The sequence below is a fragment of the Sardina pilchardus genome, chromosome 7, assembly GCF_963854185.1.
Source record: "Sardina pilchardus chromosome 7, fSarPil1.1, whole genome shotgun sequence".
Classification (NCBI taxonomy): Eukaryota; Metazoa; Chordata; class Actinopteri; order Clupeiformes; family Clupeidae; genus Sardina; species Sardina pilchardus.
The window spans coordinates 29,904,066-29,915,687 of record NC_085000.1 but is presented as its reverse complement, the minus strand read 5'-3'; the positions used below and the strand labels follow the sequence as shown (position 1 = coordinate 29,915,687).

Here is an 11,622-nt window from a genome sequence, read left to right as displayed (position 1 = left end):
TATTTTATTATTTTATTATTTTATTATCTTTATATTATGCTTTGTCTTACCCAGTGGTTGATGAAATTCCTCATAAGGACAGCAGGGGCGAAAGACCTGGCCGGATTCATGCCAGCTCCAGTGTAATACATCTGAAACAAACAAAGGCAACCATACTAAATATGAATAAAGTTCATAATTCATCAAGGAAATCAAACATGACATTTCAGACCTCAGTAGAAACAGGAACAAAACTGTGTGTGTGTGTGTGTGTGTGTGTGTGTGTAACTTACCCCCATGAGGTGGCCCATGGTGACGGAGAAGCCAATGGCCAGGGCGGCGGAGCCCATGCGTCCGTTCCTCCGGTCGTCGGTCACAGAGAAGATGCAGACCACCAGCTGCATGGTGAGGAACACCTCCACTGTGGTGGCCATGCCCAGGCTGATGCCAGGCTGGAGCTGCGCCAGGGCAACGGGAGCGGGCACGAGGACCACAGACACACATTCACACACATACACATACATGTGAACACACACACACACACACACACACACACACACACACACACACACACACACACACACACACACACACACACACACACACACACAAACACACACACACACAGACAACACCACAAAACACATACCAGACACAAATAGGACCACAGTAATGAAGAGGATGGAGGTCAACATGTTAGAGCAGTTCTAATAGAAACCAATCACACCAATCTGACTAAATAAAATTCACACTCATCAACAACCCTCATCAAAAAACATCTAAAAAAAGTAGACCATAAATGCATCTTTACCAATAGCGACTCCTCTTGTCATTGACTTACCTTCATAGTCTTATTTACAAGATTACTAGATAAAGTTAATTTGTAATGGACCATTGCAGTAATTTCTTTAAATAATATAATTTACATATGATATATATATATTTAGATAATTAACCCTATCATTGTGATGGGTATGCAAAGGAGGGTCAGTCAGAAGCATCAGCTGACCCACTGAGCAACACTACAGGACTGTTTTGCACCTACCGTATTGAGTGCCATGTTGCCCCTCATGTTATTGGGTGTGACCCCGTAGAGCACGGCGGCGCCCGCCAAGGCACCCAGGCACTGGGCGCACCAGTAGAAGACGGCGCGGAACAGGGACATCTGGGAGCCCACCAGGTAGGCGAAGGTGACGGCCGGGTTGATGTGTCCGCCGCTGATGTGGCCTATGGACTGGATGAGCGTGGCGGCGGCGAAGCCGAAGCAGAGCGCCGTGTGGAAGACGTGGTAGGGCCCGCTGGTCCAGCGCAGGGCCGCGCCCATGCCGAAGAACACAAAGAACATGGTGCCGAAGAACTCGGCGAAGACCGCCCGCCAAAACATCATGGACCGGAACTCCCACATGATTGCTGCAGAGGAGGACAGCCGGAGAGTGACCGTTAACAATGGCAACTATGTACACACACACACACTCACTCACACACACACACTCACTCTCTCTCTCTCACACACACACACACACACACACACACACACAAACACACACACACACACACATGCAGACGGACAGACAGATGCAAAAACACATGCAAAACCATACACAAACACACACACACACACACACACACACAAATGCACACACACACCCAAACACACTTCAGCAGATTATTAGTATCACAGTGAAGTTCTAAAAGTAACACAAGTGCTACTGGATTGATGAGGTCACACGTTTTCGCTTACCTCACTTAGTTCCTGGCAAAGTTGAACAAAAAATGGAGACACTGGAGCAGGCACGAGAGAGAGAGAGCAACGAGCGTCCGCTCTGGGGAAGAAAGAGAATGGAGGGGAAAAAAATAACCGAGGTGTCTATGTGGATGTCGCCGTAGGCCGGGGTATCCCGTCACGCGTTCAGCCAACCACTGGTCAGCTCACTTAACCCTGCTTGAGTAGGCACCGCACCACACCGCACCGCCACTGTCATAGAGACATAGGTGTGCCTTGTGCGTGTGTGTGTGTGTGTGTGTGTGTGTACGTATGTGTGGATACGTAGGTGCTGCTGAGTGTGTGCGTGTGTGTCTATGTGTGCGTGTTTTTGGGAGTGTTTTTCTCTGTGCGTCTTAGCTGGGTGTCTGAAGGGCCTCCTGTCAGGGGGACCCAAACATCGATGCTAAACGCTAGGCTACGAGGGTGGGGGGGCCTGCGCTAATGGAAAGACACGAATAAAGGGGTGTGAAGCATATCCTACCGACGTGGCATTCAGCCTCTCTGACAGAGCGCTCAGGGGCCGCCGGGGGCATTTATAACACCCCCCAGGGGCCCCGGCGTGACGCCATAATCCCCTCCTCCGCAGGCTGGGGCTCGGGGAAGGGGGCAGGCCGGGGGTGTGAGGCGAGAGAGACCTCTCAAACCAAACAAATAGTCCCCCTGAACCACACACATTAGACAGAAAAAGGAAGCGATAGAGAGCGAAAGAGAGAGAGAGAGGGAGAGAGAGAGAGACTGTGTGTGTGTGTAAGAGAGAGAGAGAGAGAGAGAGAGAGAAAGGGGGTCGGGGTGGGATCTCTAGATCATTTACATCAAACGATAGATTTGACTGAGCGTGTTAAATGAGGTTTACAGTCAATGTGATGACTTTGTTATGATGGGCCTTTTTCTGGATCCTTGATACAATTGTGTATTGTTTGACCTGGCGATTGATGATATGGTTCAGATCATAATGGAATTGCTGGGTTCAATGTTTGCAACTCTGGTCAGCATTGAACTTGGTTCTCACTGTGGACATTCCCAGGGCATTTCCACAAATGAAATAAGCAATCAAACATCAATGTTATACTGTATGTGGATTGACTGATTTGATTGATTGTGTGATTGAGTGAGTTGACGGTGTCGATTTTACTGTGAAGAGAAAATTTCACACGCCCTGTGGCACCTGTCACCTGTATCTCTTCACTTGGGACGGACAGCTCTCCATCCAATCACATCTGGAGAAACGTGCCAATACATGATGCAATCAATCACAGCTATTATGGCGGGCTTCTTCCTATAGTGGAGGGGGAAAGCGCTGACATGGTCATGCTAACACCAACATGGTCTCACACACACACACACCGCTCATATCTGACACCTATCAGCAAGGGACATCAAGTCTACATACACATGCTTACACACAGGCATACACAAACACAATGCCATGCTCTTCACACATAGTACGTCATGTGGGGCCCCTACGGAAGAACCTTGAACCAACAGGCAGAGGAAACTGGGGTCAAAATGTCTGACAGGGTCAAAGCATTGTTCCGCAACAGCATTTATTTCCAACAACATGTTCTAATCTGTTGTTTTCTCAACTTTTAGGTGATTCAATAGAAACGTAGCATGGAAGACATGCAGAAATCATTTAGAATTCTCCCCGTTAGAATTTGAATAACGGAAACAAATGGAGCAAGATAGCTTAATTTTCAGGTTATTAAGAATGTTCTGACATGTAAAAAATGGGAGTCTTCAAGTGACATGATGTGAAAAGAAACAAAATAAAAACCGAACCGAATAGACCTAAGGCAGTCATGTGAGATAAAGAAATAGCATCTTTAGCTTGAGCATGGTATGCCCCTCCAAAGATGATGAATGAAGTTAACTGCCTCTCTTGAAAAGTAAATGCCTTCTTCAAAAGTCTGCTCTGCCAGGTCAAGGTCAATAGACCCAGCTGTGCCCAGACAGTTTTTTGTTTAGTAAAACATATCAACGCTCAAGTTCAAGGTGTGCATGTGAATTATGTGTATTATTTGCTTTGACTTTCACCTTTCCAGACAGCTATGCCACCCAATTCCACCATCGTCCACGTGACAATACCGACTCGACTCAACACAAAGCTATAACATAAGGCCATCAGTTCCATGCTAAACTTCTGGAGTGATAGTGATTTTTTCATGATGGAATTGATTAGCCAGTGGTTTGCATTGTGTGTGCAACTGAAGGGGAGGGATGGGGGGAGGAGAGGGTGTAGAGGGGCAGAGGGGTTTTGCTGAAGCCCTGGAAAGCCCCATAGCTGGTGTGTGTCTGTCTCTCTTTCTCGCTGTGTGTGTGTGTGTGTGTGTGTGTGTGTGTGTGTGTGTGTGTGTGTGTGTGTGTGTGTGTGTGTGTGTGTGTGTGTGTGTGTGTGTGTGTGTGTGTGTGTGTGTTGTGCTGAGGGGTGGGGGGATGCAAGGGGGCCATCCATGGCTAGCTGAGTTGCTGGGGCACATGTTGAATGGAGAACGCTTAGCTCACCAGTTTGTGCTTCTATTATACTACACACCCAGTGAGTAAAAAAAGAAAGAGCACCTCACTCTACGCGTACACACACACACATGGACAAAACAAAATGCTGGCAGCACAAGGGAGCTGTCTGCTATTGTTTGTGCGCATGATTGTGCATGCATATGGCTGTGTGTGTGTGTGTGTGTGTGTGTGTGTGCGTGTGTGTGTGTGCCTAGCCTATGGGTGAGCTTTCAGCGTGAGCACGCATGCGCTGTACATGTTAATGGGAGAAGCAGTGTCTTTGCGCAATTGTGTAAATACACAGGCGTGAGGAATACGCTCCGATTCCTTTGAGACACGAAGAAATGTAGAACAGAGGGAAGAACACGGAGCCTGCACTGCTACTCTGACGTCTAGTTCCTCACAGCTGGACACATTCAAAAGATGAAAGACCACTGACAAAGCAGCAGTGTCCATTTAAATGTGACTGTATCATGTGTATCATTCCGCTATTCAAATACACAGGTGCACCATTGTTTATGGTTATGGTTATGGGACTTAGCAGGCGCTTTTATCCAAAGCGACTTACAATGACATCAATAAAAATTACAATAACATTCAAATTGACAGTTTATAATGACATTACCATTATATTGACAGTAAAGTCATATGGTCTAAATGATAAAAACAATTAGAACAAATACAGTAACAGAATATTAACAATAACTTTGTATTTTAATTTTAGTATTCAAATATGCAGTGGAGTCATATGTGTAGTGACAATTTTCCAAACAAAACAGTGACACAGAAGACAGGTATAATTATGTGCAAATCACATGATACAATAGTGCTAGATAAAAAATAGACCTGATCATTATCACTGTAAAAAAAAAAAAAAAAAAACATTCCAGATACAGGACACATAAGACACATTTTTTTTTTTTCATTAGACAGCTAGTCAGAATCCAAAAGCGGTTTAGAAAGTTAAAGTTAAGGTAAGGTGTATTTACAGTATATAGAGCATTTAGAAAGGACCAAATCTTCATTGACTGATCAGTTGTGCAAAAACAACAACAGGATAAACAACACTGTCCATGTGTCCAATAAAATGAACACATATTCATGGCATAACGTGAATATAACATTAAAAAAAAGCATTTGTACATGACCCATATTAATAAATCTGATCGTTAATTAGCTAAATCAGTTACTAGGCTAATTAGCTCTCCATGAGGTCACTGCAGAGTCTTTTTGTCATAATTCATCTGAAGATAAGGAGTAGGACATTTTTTTTGAACACTTTCTCTTCACATTACTACAGAATACTTGCTGGATTTTTATTTTTAATAACCATTTTATAATACTTGTGTATGCAAATGTTGCTATTCCATTTTCCCATATCTATAGAATACTGAATTGTTGAAAAGAGTTTGCAGACATACTAAGACACTGCAATATATGCATACACAGATATGCATACACACCTCTCTCTTTCACTCATTCACTTTTTCTCTCTCTCTTTCTCTCTTTCTGGGGCTGTCAGTTCAGCTTAGGGATGTTAACCGGTGACTGTTTGACCGATGGTTGACCGTATCCACGTTAGCCGATCAAAGTTGTCGCTAGTCGGTTAAAAAAAAAAAAAAAACGATCTCTAAATTAGGCTATTATTATAGACAGTGGACTAAACGCTACTACAGCTAGCCATCTCATTCCAAGGTCTTTTTTGCGTGAAGTTAACAAATTATCCCTCACACTCAATTTGTAATAACTCGCCTGCTTGTAGGCTACTTAATAAACCAATAAAAACATTCGCACGCATGCCTTGGCCGGTGCGTCTTTTGCAATCTGGAGGTGCCCGTTTTATCCATTGTTTTTTATCGTGTTGCAGCAACTTTCCGCATAAGATGGGCTTAGATTTGGAAACACATTACATCTACATTTCAGGAAGGGTCAGGAAGGGTCAGCAATGGTAACAGATAAGGTAATGATGATCATCTTTCTTTATTATTGTTAGTAGGCCTACTTCCCCAAACTATAGCGGCGTCTCCTCGGAGCTGTCATTTTCTTAAGTGAGCCGCGGCAATTTCAGTTTCAAATGTGCTTCTAACGCTAGACAAACGCCTTTATTTGCAACGCGATCACCTTGTACCCAAACCATTTCGAAACGAAGGAGCCATTTGTCCTCCACTTATTTACAAGCTCCTTGGTTTGCGGGACTCATGTTTCGCGCTCTAGGGGATTTTAAAAACAGTGACGTGAGTGAAAGTGCGGCGCCGCCGCCGGGGCTGTGTGTGTGAGCGGGGGACAGAGAGATGCGACAGAGTTGCAAAACTGCGTGGCTGTTATTTCAAATAGCGTATAATATTTTAAACGAATCGGTTAACCGGTTTCAACCGGCTAATGAGGCTCGGTGGTCGGTCAAGAAAATTAGTAGTTTTCGCCATCCCTAGTTCAGCTGTGCTCAGACTTGTGGGCCTGCTTGGCCCTCATGGCCGTCTGCGTGACAGTCGAGAGGGAGGAGCGGGAGACGCTGGCGGTCTCCACCATCTCGATGTCCTTGCATGTCAGACACGCCACCAGCTTCTGTCTGGACGCGCTTTGAGCAAAGAAGAACTCGTGGGACACGCCAGCCAGGATGGCGCCTAACACCGGCCCAATCCAGTACACCTGTGAAGAGTGGGACCAATAAACACTCAAATAAAATGTGTGGGGTAGCAAAGGAAATGTGAGATGTACAGTGGCAAGATTGCTCAGATTATTTGGTGACACGATGAGGCCATGTACATACCAAAGGCCATTTGGATGGGTGTAGGATCTAATGTACATTAGTACACAGGAATAAGAGTTGATCCGCACACCTAGGAGCTCCCATTTAAGGTGTTTTATTATTATTATTATTATTAATATTATTATTATTATTATTATTATTATTATTTGCAGTGACATTTCAAGCCCCATGACTTCCTCAGAATGTAGTTAATAAAAACATGACGCAGCATGTGCTTAATTTTGCTTGAACTGATGTTGACATTTTACTCTGGGAAGGGAATGATTTATAAATAACCAAAGGGGTTAATATAAGTTAATAAAAAAAATACTTCAATGAGTGGCAGACTAAATGCACTAAATGCATTTACTCAGAATTGTGCGGAGACTTTGATATGAGACATGTAAACTTGCCCAGTGGTGCTCCCAGACTCCAGTGATGATGGCGGGGCCCAGCGTCCTGGCAGGATTCATGCTGCCCCCTGAGAGGCGACCCTTAGAGAGAGAGAGAGAGAGAGAGAGAGAGAGAGAGGATTAGTATTTCACTATTATTACTATTTTATTATTATCATTACTATTATTACCATTGCTATTGTAAACGAAATTGCCATGCCAATAAAGTTGAAATTGACATAGAGGGAAAGAGAGAGAGAGAGAGAGAGAGAGAGAGAGAGAGAGAGAGAGAGAGAGAGAGAGAGAGAGAAAATGAGAGAGAGGCAGAGAGAGAGAGAGAGAGAGAGAGAACTACAGTAGCAAATGTATGTGGTATCTTCTAAAAGCACATCTGCGTGGCTCTCACTGCTGTAAAGATCCCTGCGCTCAGTGAGAAGCCGATGGCCAGGTTCCCTGGCTCAGCCCCCTCCCGCCGCCGCTGGTCCTCCACGGAGAAGATGGTGAAGACCAGCTGGAAGGTGGCCAGCATCTCCATCCCCAGCGCCTGGCCTGCGTTCACCTCCATGGGCACCTGAGTAGTAGTACCACCAGCAGCGTATAGAGTCAGCCGGATAACTTGCATAAACCAAATCATAATTGTTCATATAATCATTTCTATGTCGATGTCAGGGAGATGTTTCTATGTCTGTGGTCCAACCATGGTGTCTGACCTTGTTGGCGAAGGAGTCTGCGGTGGACTTCTGCGGCAGGGCCAGGTAGAGGATCCCGGTGCCCAGAGTGGCTCCCAGGCATTGGGCCGCTACGTACACAAGTGCTCTCAGAGCCTCCAGGCGCCTGGTGGCCAGGAAAGCCAGAGTGACCGCAGGGTTTACCTGAGCACAGGTGCAAAACAAGGAGTGAAAGTTATTATTTTTTATCATTTTTGGTGATACAGAGGCGCAAGCCTCTTTTGACATCTGTAATCTTATACACAGCAGAGAATCACTGTAATCTAAATCAATCATGTACACCTTGCGTCTGGACTTTGTTGTCATGACCTCAACGTAACTCACTTTACTGTAAGGCCTGTTGTTCAGTGCAGGTCTTTTAAACCTGACAAACCTCTAGACTGGGGCTCATTGCGAGGTCGCTTTTATATAAAGAACTCTGTATCACTATTTCGCACACATACAGGTTCTGTAAGGTCACTTTAAACTATTATATGGGCACTTTTTCTGAGTCCAACAGTGCCTTCTTAGCAAGCCTGTCTTCATGCCTGTACTCTCTCTCACACACACACACACACACACACACACACACACACACACACACACACACACACACACACACACACACACACACACACACACACATATGCACATGCTCAAAAAAGAGGAGAAAGGGTTGACATGAACTCCAGTTTTGTCTGTTATGTAGGTTATTTGCATCCACCTTACCTGGGCTCCACTGATCTCCCCGAAGCAGTGTCCCAGGCCTACCGCCACCATGCCCGCTGCCAGCGCAGGGTACAGAGGCCCCACGTCACTGCCCTCTGGCCCTGGCATAGAGGAGCCAAGCACTGCCGACACAAACACCAGCGTACCCAGCACCTCCGCGACTGTGGCCCGCCAGAATTGACGACTCCGCAGCTCCTGAGAGCAGGGTCCACAACAACAAAAACAACTTGCATTCATATACCGCTACATTAAGGTACCCAAAGCGTTTCACAGTGAAAAAGGGGAACCTCCCTAACTAGCACTAATGTGTAGCGCGGCAGTCTCATTGGGTGCTACCCTACAATTTCCCCCTGAATGTGGGAAACTCAAAATGCTCCTAGGAGACTTAACTTTTACAATTAGTAAAATGTAACGGACAGATAGCTGGAAATACGTAACTCCCATTCTGTCTTCACACTCAAGGTCTCTCAATCACATACAATACATGCAAGATTGAAGCATACATACAGTAATAACCACAAGTGTTTGGTGTGGTTTCTTTCCCATGATCATTGGTAACTTACTCAAAAATGTTTATGAAAAGAAGTGCACAATGAAAGGAAGAGTGGTCCAATGATGAGAACAAGGCACAACAACTAACTGATGCCCAGAACATAATTCAAACACACAGCAATCTTCCAACTCAAAACATAAACACAGTGAACATAAAATTACAAATGTACTGAACTGAACTTCTATCAGTATTTTAAACACATTGCCATCGCTTATCCCTCAACAATAAGATGGCAAATCTCTCTCAGTATCAATCCATTACGTTTCCCAATTCACCTCTCCCCTTCTATCTTTTCTGTATGCCTAGAAGTGATGTCGGATTCTGCGTGATTCTGTCCTTACCTCCTGAAGTGTCATGTTGAGTGTGTGTCTGAGAGCGGCGGGCACGCGGTGTGGAGCTGGCCGTCCCCGTGTCCGTCTGAGGGCCGGGGGGCTGGGGGCGCTGGGCGCTTATCACTCGCATGCTCATTAATTCCACTGAAGGAGCCTCCAGGAGGTCCTCCCAAATGTGTCCCTCCTCCATCTGCCTGACCACATATCCCTCTCTCCCTCTCTTTGTGTTAGACTGTTTTCAGACATACCACCTGTGTGTGTACCCCTCAGTGTTTCAGGTATGTAGTCATGGTGCATTTTCTTTAAAATAATAATCATTAAAACATTTTTTTAAAAAAACCTAAGTGAATGTCAGGTGAAAATCGGAGATGGCAAACTAATACAAGTGAGTTGTCTTCTCATAATCCCTGTGGATTTGTCAAGTACACCTGGCATTGAGTGTGGCATACTGTAGTTGGATTGCTGACAAGTAAACAAACGAAAAAACACAGGACCAACAGGTCACCAGGGGAAGGATTATATGGGCTTGACTTTCACTTCAACATAAAGTAACTTTTTTGAAAACCAAATTTGTCCAAATCCATGAGGATTGAGATGACAGTGTAGAGATCAGAGGAGGATGAAAGGCAGGAAAGACACAGGGCTGAGGTAATGAGGAGCACTGGGCCTTTGCACAGGGCAATGAAAAAGTCTTTTTAGCAAAAGAACTAAAAAAAATGGAGCTAAATGCGTTGTGGCATGAAAAAGACGAGCAGTCCTGTCTGATCCCCCCGCTTCTAGCAGCATCTCCGCGTTCCTCATCCTCTCTCTTCCCTTTCATCTGCCCACTTGTGTGCCGCTGCTCGCATCGCCATGGAGACTGCCTCTCTGGCGCAATGCTGTTGCCATGACACCTTTTGTGATGGTGCAGTTTAGATGGAATAAACATCATGTTGGGATTGAGCGCATTCTCTTGAGTCACCTTTACTCTTGTTAGTGATGGGCCAAGTGGTTCTCTGAGTCTATGACCTGCGAAACGTGTCTCTTGCTTGACAACATCTTGTCTGAAGACAACAAGAGAAGCAAATTGTTATGACGTCAGCATGTTTTCAATGGGCTGCAATCAGTTAGTAGAAGTCTGATAGTAATCACTGAACTACTTTGATGAAGGAAACATGTCTTTATCTTCAGAAAGCTTAATTTCTTCTAACTTTTACGTATTTTAAGCCTGATACATCGATAATACTCAAGTTGACACAGCTGTCTGGTTCTGTCTGTAAATTAGCTTGAGTGAATGGTTTTTCAGTGGTGTTGCCAGGAAATCACCCAATTATCCACCTAATGAGATGGACAAAGGGAGGTGAGAGGAAAGGCTCTCGGCCTAGGGGGAAAGAGGGTGCACGGTAAAGGAGCTTTAGATCAAACAAAATGATCATAATAATGATACCCCCTGCGTCAGAGGAGAATGTAAACATGCTATACGTATCTGCAAGAGGGTCTATGTGTGTGTACATGTGTTTGGAGACAGGAGAGCAGGGAGACAGACTGGGCCATGTATGCACCAAATGGTAAACCACAGAGATTGACCACCGCACACGGCCTGGCCAGGTCCAGAACAAACTGGTTAGGGGGTCCATAAGCACACCTCATAATGGGCTGGATTACACTCCCTCCCAGCGCAGGACTGGGCCTGTGATCCCCCCTTTTGTGAGGGTAAGCCGACTCCCCCTCTCCACCCAGTCCCCCTCACCTCACCCCCCCGCCCTCCGTGGTGAGGGCCCTGACGGAGCGGAAACCCGCTGGCGTGGGGAGTTTTCCGAGCGCGGCACCCCCACACACACACAGGAGTGCTGACGGCGGCAGAACCGGGCTGGACCACTGCTCCTGATCCCCGCCATCGGCAGCACAAAAATACCGTGCGCAGCGCACAGAGTGCCAGCTCAGGGA

General features: G+C 45.6%; 2 protein-coding genes across 3 annotated transcripts in view; both read right to left on the bottom strand.

The window, feature by feature from the left end:
- The window catches only part of mipb (major intrinsic protein of lens fiber b), a 5,109-nt gene extending 2,814 nt beyond the window's left edge, over positions 1-2,295 (bottom strand). The window contains exons 1-5 of one of the 2 annotated variants that reach the window (XM_062541737.1): positions 2,226-2,295; positions 1,721-1,802; positions 1,025-1,389; positions 273-437; positions 51-131 (exon numbers count right to left, since the gene is read on the bottom strand). In XM_062541737.1, the coding sequence (XP_062397721.1) occupies positions 51-131; positions 273-437; positions 1,025-1,384 (606 nt within the window). In that variant the 5' untranslated portion in view covers positions 1,385-1,389; positions 1,721-1,802; positions 2,226-2,295. Of the gene's footprint in view, positions 1-50; positions 132-272; positions 438-1,024; positions 1,390-1,720 lie in introns of both variants that reach the window. The other variant, XM_062541736.1, reaches the window with a different exon arrangement.
- Positions 2,296-6,667: 4,372 nt separating this feature from the next.
- On the bottom strand, positions 6,668-9,720 carry LOC134087900 (aquaporin-4). Its single transcript, XM_062541735.1, has 6 exons — positions 9,706-9,720; positions 8,812-9,006; positions 8,086-8,247; positions 7,782-7,946; positions 7,397-7,477; positions 6,668-6,883 (listed from the first exon to the last, which is right to left on the bottom strand). The coding sequence occupies exons 1-6, from the start codon at positions 9,718-9,720 to the stop codon at positions 6,668-6,670; spliced, it is 834 nt and encodes a 277-aa protein (XP_062397719.1).
- Positions 9,721-11,622: the final 1,902 nt, after the last annotated feature.

What these genes read in the sequence shown, in the direction of transcription:
- LOC134087900 (XM_062541735.1), bottom strand. An exon ending in GCGCAGGGATCTTTACAGCA is followed by an intron (nt 7,478 to 7,781) that starts GTGAGAGCCACG and finishes TCTCTCTCTAAG; the next exon opens with GGTCGCCTCTCAGGGGGCAG. An exon ending in GAGTCTGGGAGCACCACTGG is followed by an intron (nt 6,884 to 7,396) that starts GCAAGTTTACAT and finishes CACTCTTCACAG; the next exon opens with GTGTACTGGATTGGGCCGGT.